The sequence below is a fragment of the Pristiophorus japonicus genome, chromosome 7, assembly GCF_044704955.1.
Source record: "Pristiophorus japonicus isolate sPriJap1 chromosome 7, sPriJap1.hap1, whole genome shotgun sequence".
NCBI classification, from domain to species: Eukaryota; Metazoa; Chordata; class Chondrichthyes; family Pristiophoridae; genus Pristiophorus; species Pristiophorus japonicus.
Window position 1 is genome coordinate 44,089,232 of NC_091983.1, and position 7,690 is coordinate 44,096,921.

The 7,690-nt window shown below is 62.3% G+C and overlaps 1 protein-coding gene across 1 annotated transcript; it reads left to right on the forward strand.

Moving 5' to 3' along the window:
- Positions 1–2,291: 2,291 nt before the first annotated feature.
- On the forward strand, positions 2,292–6,523 carry LOC139266582 (golgin subfamily A member 6-like protein 25). Its single transcript, XM_070884177.1, has 5 exons — positions 2,292–2,375; positions 2,925–3,212; positions 4,269–4,478; positions 5,889–6,104; positions 6,278–6,523. Exons 1-5 carry the CDS (start codon positions 2,292–2,294, stop codon positions 6,521–6,523), a joined length of 1,044 nt encoding a protein of 347 aa, XP_070740278.1.
- Positions 6,524–7,690: the final 1,167 nt, after the last annotated feature.

Below are 7,690 nucleotides of genomic sequence, written 5' to 3' on the forward strand. Positions count from 1 at the left end.
ATGAGGTGCTGGAGGAGGAGGAGATGCTGGAGGAGGAGGAGGCACTGGAGGAGGAGGAGGCGTTGGAGGAGACGTTGGAGGAGGAGACATTGGAGGAGCTGGAGGAGGTGCTGGAGGAGGAGCATTAGGTGCTGGAGGAGGAGGAGGAGGAAGCATTGGAGGAGAAAGAGGAGGCGTTGGAGGAGGACAAGTCATTGGACGAGGAGTAGGAGGCGCTGGGGGAGGAGAAGCAGGAGGAAGAGGAGGAGGTGTTGGAGGCGGAGGAGGAGGCATTGGAGCAGGAGGAGGTGGCATTGGAGGAGGAGGAGGTGCTGGAGGAAGAAGCGATGGAGGAGGAGGAGGAGCAGGAGGCATTGGAGGAGGAGGAGGTGCTGGAGGAGGAGGAGGAGGCATTGAAGGAGGAGGAGGTATCGTTGGAGGAGGAGGAGGAGGAGTCATTGGAGGAGGTGGAGGAGGTGCTGGAGGAGGAGGAGGTATTGGAGCAGGAGTAGGAGGAGGCATTGGAGGAGGAGGAGATGTCGTTGGAGGAGGAGGAGCAGTCATTGGAGGAGGAGGTGCTGGAGGAGGAGGAAGCGCTGGAGGAAGAGGAGCAGGAGGCGCTGGAGGAGGAGGAGGAGGAGGTGCTGGAGGAGGAGGTGGAGACGCTGGAGGAGGAGGAGTACGCGCTAGAGGAGGAGCAGGAGGAGGCATTAGAGGAGGTGGAAGTGGTGCAGGAGGAGGAGAAGGAGGAGGCATTGGAGGAGGATGTGCTGGAGCAGGAGGAGGAGGAGGCATAGGAGGAGGAGGAGGTGCTTTAGGAGGAGGAGGCATTGGAGGAGGAGGCACTGGAGGAGGAGGAGCAGGTGCAGGAGGAGGAGGAGGAACTGGAGGTGGAGGAGGCGTTGGAGAAGGAGGAGGAGGTGGTGCTGGAGGAGGAGCAGGAGGAGGCGTTGGAAGAGGAGGAAGAGAGGCCCTGGAGGAGGAGAAGGCACTGGAGGAAGAGGAGGAGGAGAAATTGGAGGAGGAGGAGGAGGTGCTGGAGGAGGAGGAGGAGGAGACGCTGGAGGAGGAGGAGGTGCTTGAGGAGCAGGAAGAGGAGGAGGCGTTGGAGGAGGAGGTGAAGGCATTGAGAGAGGAGGAAGCGTTGGAGGAGTGGAGGAGGAGACGCTGGAGGAGGAGGAGGTGTTGGAGGAGGAGGAGTAGGAGGAGGCGCTGGAGGAGGAGGAGGTACAGGAGGAGGAGGAGGAGTAGGAGGCTCTGGAGGAAGGGGAGGCGCTGGAGGAGGAGGAGATGCTGGAGGAGGAGGTGCTGGAGGAGGAGGAGGAGGAGGAGGAGTCATTGGAGGAGGAGGAGGAGGCACTGGAGGAGGAGGAGGAGGCACTGGAGGAGTAGGAGGAGGAGGTGCTTGAGGAGGAGGAGGCGCTGGAAGAGGAGGAGTACGTGCTAATGGAGGAGGAGGGGGAGGCATTAGAGGAGGTGGAGGTGGTGCAGGAGGAGGAGAAGGAGGAGGCGTTGGAGGAGGATGTGCTGGAGCAGGAGGAGGAGGAGGCATTGGAGGAGGAGGAGGTGCTGTAGGAGGAGGCATTGGAGGAGGAGGCACTGGAGGAGGAGGAGCAGGTGCAGGAGGAGGAGGAGGAGCTGGAGGTGGAGGAGGCGCTGGAGGAGGAGGAGGAGCTGGAGGTGGAGGAGGCGCTGGAGGAGGAGGAGGTGCTTGAGGAGCAGGAAGAGGAGAAGGCGTTGGAGGAGGAGGTGAAGGTATTGAGAGAGGAGGAAGCATTGGAGGAGTGGAGGAGGAGACGCTGGTGGAGGAGGAGGCACTGGAGGAGGAGGAGGAGAAGGCTCTGGAGGAAGTGGAAGTGCTGGAGGAGGTGGTGGAGGCCCTAGAGGAGGAGAAGGTGCTGGAGGAGAAGGAAGAGGTGCTGGAGGAGGAGCAGGAGGCGTTAGAGGAGGAGGAGGCACTGGAGGAGGAGCATGAGGAGGTTCTTGAGGAGGAGGAGGTGCTGAAGGAGGAGGAGGAGGCGCAGGAGGAGGAAGCGCAGGAGGAGGAAGTGCAGGAGGAGGAGGCAATGTAGGAGGAGGAGAAGAAGGCAATGGAAGAAGAGGAGGAGGAGGCGCGGGAGGAGGAGGAAGTGCTGGAGGAGGAGGAGGAGGCGGCACTGGAGAGGGAGGAGTAGGCGCTGGAGGAGGAGGAGAAGGAGATGTTGGAGGAGAAGGAGGAGTTGGAGGAGGAGGAGAAGGCGATGGAGTAGGAGGAGGAGGAAGAGGCATTGGAGGAGCAGCAGCAGGAAGCATTGGAGGAGGAGGACGAGGAGATGCTGGAGGAGGAGGAGGAGGCGGCGTTGGAAGAGGTGGAAGCATTGGAGGAGGAAGAGGAGGCACTAGAGGAGGAGGAGGAGGTGCTGGAGGAGGAGGGGGCGCTGGAGGAGGAGGAGCAAGAGGAAGAGGAGGAGGTGCTGGTAGAGGAGGAGGCATTGGAGGAGGAGGAGGTGCTGGAGGAAGAGGCGATGGAGGAGGAGGAGCAGGAGGCATTGGCGGAGGAGGTGTCGTTGGAGAAGGAGGAGGAGGAGTCATTGGAGGAGGTGGAGGAGGTGCTGGAGGTGGAGGAGGAGGCATTGGAGCAGGAGTAGGAGGAGGCATTGGAGGAGGAGGAGAAGGCGCTGGAGGAGGAGGAGCAGGATGTGCTGGAGGAGAAGGAGGAGGAGGCGTTGGAGGAGTACGAGCTAGAGGAGGAGGAGGAGGAGGCATTAGAGGAGGTGGATGTGATACAGGAGGAGGAGAAGGAGGAGGCATTGGAGGAGGAGGAGGAGGTGCTGTAGGAGGAGGAGGAGGCGATGGAGGAGGAGGCGCTGGAGGAGGAGGAGCAGGTGCAGAAGGAGGAGGAGGCATTGGAGAAGGAGGAGGAGGAGGCGCTGGAGGAGGAGCATGAGGAGGTTCTGGAGGAGGAGGTGCTGAAGGAGGAGGAGGTGGCGCTGGTGGAGGAGGAGGTGCTGGAGGAGGAGGAGGAGGCGCTGGAGGAGGAGGTGGCGTTGGAGGAGGAAACATCGGAGGGGCTGGAGAAGGCGTTGGAGGATGAACAGAAGGCGCTGGAGCAGGAGATGCTGGAGAAGGAGGAGGAGGTGCTGGAGGAAGAGGAGGAGGCGTTGGAGGTGGTGCTGAAGGAAGAGGCGATGAAGGAGGAGGAGGAGCAGGAGGCATTGGAGGAGAAGGAGGAGGAGGCATTGGAGGAGGAGCAGGTATCGTTGGAGGAGGAAGAGGAGTCAGTGGAGGAGGAGGAGGATGAGGCGCTGGAGGAGGAGGAGGCGCTGGAGGAGGAGCAGGAGGTGCTGGAGGAGAAGGAGGAGGAGGTGCTGGAGGAGGAGGAAGCACTGGAGGAGGAGGAAGAGTACGTGCTAGAGGAGGAGGAGGGGGAGGCATTGGAGGAGATGGAGGTGGTGCAGGAGGAGGAGAAGGAGGAGGCATTAGAGGAGGAGGAAGAGCAGGCCCTGGAGGAGGAGGCGGCACTGGAGGAAGAGGAGCAGGCATTGGAGGAGGAGGAGGTGCTGGAGGAGGAGGAGGATGAGGAGGCATTGGAAGAGGAGCAGGTGGTGCTGGAGGAGGAGGAGGAAGAGGCGCTGGAGGAGGAGGAGGAGGTGCTTGAGGAGCAGGAAGAGGAGGAGCCATTGGAGGAGGAGGTGAAGGCATTGAGAGAGGAGGAAGCGTTGAAGGAGTGGAGGAGGAGACGCTGGAGGAGGAGGAGGAGGAGGAGGAGGAGGCGCTGGAGGAGGAGGAGGTACAGGAGGAGGAGGAGGAGGAAGAGGCTCTGGAGGAAGGGGAGGCGCTGGAGGAGGAGGAGGTGCTGGAGGACGAGGCGCTGGAGGGAGGAGGAGGAGGAGGCACTGGAGGAGGAGGAGTAGGAGGCATTGGCAGAGGAGGAGGAGGTGCTGGAGGAGGAAGGAGAGGAGGAGGAGGCGCAGGAGGAGGAGTTGCTGCAGGAGGAGGAGTAGGCGTTGGAGAAGGAGGAGGTGCTGGAGGAAGAGGAGGAGGCGGCGTTGTAAGAGGAGGAAGCATTGGAGGAGGAGGAGGAGGAGGCATTAGGGGTGGAGGAGGAGGCGCTGGAGGAGGAGGATGAGGCGCTGGAAGAGGAGGAGATGCTGGAGGAGGAGGAGGCACTGGAGGAGGAGGAGGCGTTGGAGGAGACGTTGGAGGAGGAGACATTGGAGGAGCTGGAGGAGGTGCTGGAGGAGGAGGAGGAGACCCTAGAGGAGGAGGAGGTGCTGGAGGAGAAGGAAGAGGTGCTGGAGGAGGAGCAGGAGGCGTTGGAGGAGGAGGAGGCACTGGAGAAGGAGCATGAGGAGGTTCTGGAGGAGGAGGAGGTGCTGGATGAGAACGAGGAGATGCTGGAGGAGGAGGAGTATGCGCTAGAGGAGGAGGAGGAGGCATTAGAGGAGGTGGAGGTGGTGCAGGAGGAGGAGAAGGAGGAGGCGTTGGAGGAGGATGTGCTGGAGCAGGAGCAGGAGGAGGCATAGGAGGAGGAGGTGCTTTAGGAGGAGGAGGCATTGGAGGAGGAGGCACTGGAGGAGGAGGAGCAGGTGCAGGAGGAGGAGGAGGAGCTGGAGGTGGAGGAGGCGTTGGAGAAGGAGGAGGAAGAGGCGCTGGCAGAGGAGGAGATTCTGGAGGAGGGGGAGAAGGAGGAGGCACTGGAGGAGTAGGCATTGACAGAGGAGGAGGAGGCTCTTGAGGAGAAGGAGTTGCAGGAGGAGGAGGAGGGGTCGTGCTGGAGGAGGAGGAGGCACTGGAGGAGGAGCAGCAGGAGGCGCTGGAGGCGGAGGAGGCATTGGAGGAGGAGGAGGAAGTGCTGGAGGATGAGAAGGAGGATCTGCTGGAGGAGGAGGAGAATGAGGAAGCCCTGAAGGAGGAGGAGGTGCTGGAGGAGGAGGAGGAGGAAGTGCTGGAGGAGGAAGAGGAGGCACTGGAGAAGGAGGAGGAAGAGCCGCTGGAGGAGGAGACACTGGAGGAGGAGGTGCTGGAGGAGGAAGAGTGGGAGGAGGTGCTGGAGGAGGAGGAGGAGGCGCTGGAGTAGGTGGAGGTGCTGGAGTAGGAGGAGGAGCAGGTGTTGGTGGAGGAGGAGGAGGATCTGGAGGAGGAGAAGTTGCTGGAGGAGGCGCTGGAGGAGGAGGATGATGTGCTGGAGGAGGAGGTGGCGTAGGAGGAGGCGTTGGAGCAGGAGGAGCATGAGGAGCTGGAGGAGGAGGAGTTACTGGAGGAGGAGAAGTAAGAGGCGCTGGAGGAGGAGGCGCTGGAGGAGGGGGAGGAGGAGTCGGAGAAGGAGGAGGTACTGGAGGAGGAGGAAGTGCTGGGGGAGGAGGAGTAGGAGGAGGAGGTGCAGGAGGAGGAGGCGCAGTAGGAGGACGAGCAGGCACTGGAGGAGAAGGAGTGGGAGGAGGAGGGGTGCTGGAGGAGGAGGAAGAGGAGGCGCTGGAGGAGGAGGAGGAGGTGCTGGAGGAGGAGGAGGAGGCGCTGGAGGTGGTGGAGATGCTGGAGGAGGAGGAGGAGGAGGAGGAGGAAGAGAGGGTGGTGGAGGAGGAGGCGCTGAAGGAAGTGCTGGAGGAGTAGGATGAGGCACTGGAGGAGGAGGAGCTGCTGGAGAAGGAGGAGGAGGTGCTGGAGGTGGAGGAGGTTGAGGAGTAGCTGGAGGATGAGGAAGTGCTGGAGGAGGAGCAGGAGGCTCTGGTGGAGGAGGAGGTGTTGGAGGAAGAGGAGAGGAAGCACTGGAGGAGGAGCAGGAAGAGGCGCTGGAGGCGGATGAGGCATTGGAGGATGAGGAAACGCTGGAGGAGGAGGAGGAGGAGGCTCTGGAGGAGGAGGAGACGCTGGAGGAAGAGGAGCAGGAGGCACTGGAGCAGGAGCAGGAGGAGGCGCTGGAGGCTCAGGAGGCATTGGAGGAAGAGGACGAGAAAGAGGATGTGCTGGAGGAGGAGGAGAATGAGGAAGCACTGGAGGAGAAAGAGGTGCTAGAGGATGAGGAGGTGCTGGAGGAAGAGGTGCTGGAGGAGGAGGAGGAGGAGGTGCTGGAGGAGGAGGAGGAGGAGGTGTTGGAGGAGGAGAACGTGCTGGAGGAAGATGAGGTGTTGGAGGAGGAGGAGGAGGCACTGGAGGAGTAGGAGTAGGTGCTGGAAGAGCAGGTGGCACTGGAGGATTACGAAGCATTTGAGGAAGATGAGGGGGAGGAGGAGGAGCTGGAGGTGGTGGAGGTGCTGGAGGAGGAGAGGAGGAGGAGCTGGAGGTAGTGGAGGTGCTGGAGGAGGAGGAGGAGGAGAAGGTGGTGGAGGAGGAGGCGCTGGAGGAGAACGAGGTGATTGAGGAGGAGGTGCTGGAGGAGGAAGAGGAGGCGCTGGAGGCGCAGGAGGCATTGGAGGAGGAGGAAGTGCTGGAGGAGGAGGAGGAGGCACTGGATAAGGAGGAGGAAGAGGCGCTGGCAGAGGAGGAGATTCTGGAGGAGGAGGAGAAGGAGGAGAAACTGGGGGAGGAGGAAGTGCTGGCGGAGGAGGAGTGGCTGGAGGAGTAGGAGGTGCTGGAGGATGAGGCGCTGGAGGGAGGAGGAGGAGGAGGAGGAGGCACTGGAGGAGTAGGCGCTGACGGAGGAGGAGGCTCTTGAGGAGAAGGAGTTGCAGGAGGAGGAGGAGTCGTCGTGCTGGAGGAGGAGCAGGAGGATGGTGCTGGAGGTGGAGGAGGCATTGGAGGAGGAGGAGGAAGTGCTGGAGGACGAGAAGGAGGATGTGCTTGAGGAGGAGGTGCTGGAGGAGGAGGAGAATGAGGAAGCCCTGAAGGAGGAGGAGGAGGTGCTGGAGGAGCAGGCGCTGGAGGGAGGAGGATGAGGAGGAAGTGCTGGAGGAGGAAGAGGAGGCAGTGGAGAAGGAGGAGGAAGAGCCACTGGAGGAGGAGGAGGTGCTGGAGGAGGAGACGCTGGAAGAGGAGGCACTGGAGGAAGGAGGAGGAGGCGCTGCAGGAGGAGGCACTGGAGGAGGAAGAGTGGGAGGACGTGCTGGAGGAGGAGGAGGACGCGCTGGGGGAGGTGGAGGTGCTGGAGTAGGAGGAGGAGCAGTTGTTGGTGGAGGAGGAGGAGGATCTGGAGGAGGAGGAGGTGCTGGAGGAGGAGGCGCTGGAGCAGGAGGAGGATGAGGAGCTGGAGGAGGAGGAGTAACTGGAGGAGGAGGAGCAGTAAGAGGCGCTGGAGGAGGAGGCAATGGAGGAGGCAGAGGAGGAGGCGCTGGAGCAGGAGGAGGATGAGGAGCTGGAGGAGGAGGAGTTACTGGAGGAGGAGAAGTAAGAGGCGCTGAAGGAGGATGCAATGGAGGAGACGGAGGAGGAGGCTCTGTAGAAGTAGGAAGCGCTGGCGGGGGAGGAGGAGGCTCTGGAGGCGGAGGAGGAGGTGCTGGAGGTGGACAAGGCTGAGGAGTAGGTGGAGGATGAAGAAGCGCTGGAGAGGAGGAGGAGGCTCTGGTGGAGGAGGAGGTGTTGGAGGAGGAGGAGACACTGGAGGAGGAGCAGGAGGTGCCGCTGGAGGCGGAGAAGGCATTGGTGGATGAGGAAGCGCTGGAGGAGGAGGAGGAGGCTCTGGAGGAGGAGCAGGAGGAGGCGCTGGAGGCTCAGGAGGCATTGGATGAGGAGGACGAAGTGCTGGAGAACGAGAAGGAGGATGTGCTGGAGGAGGAGGAGAATGAGGAAGCGCTGG

What these genes read in the sequence shown, in the direction of transcription:
- LOC139266582 (XM_070884177.1), top strand. Translation starts at nt 2,292, where the DNA reads ATGCTGGAGGAGGAGGAGGAGGCGGCGTTGGAAGAGGTGGAAGCATTG. An exon ending in TGGAGCAGGAGCAGGAGGAG is followed by an intron (nt 4,479 to 5,888) that starts GCATAGGAGGAG and finishes CTGGAGGCTCAG; the next exon opens with GAGGCATTGGAGGAAGAGGA. An exon ending in TGTTGGAGGAGGAGGAGGAG is followed by an intron (nt 6,105 to 6,277) that starts GCACTGGAGGAG and finishes GAGGAGGAGAAG; the next exon opens with GTGGTGGAGGAGGAGGCGCT.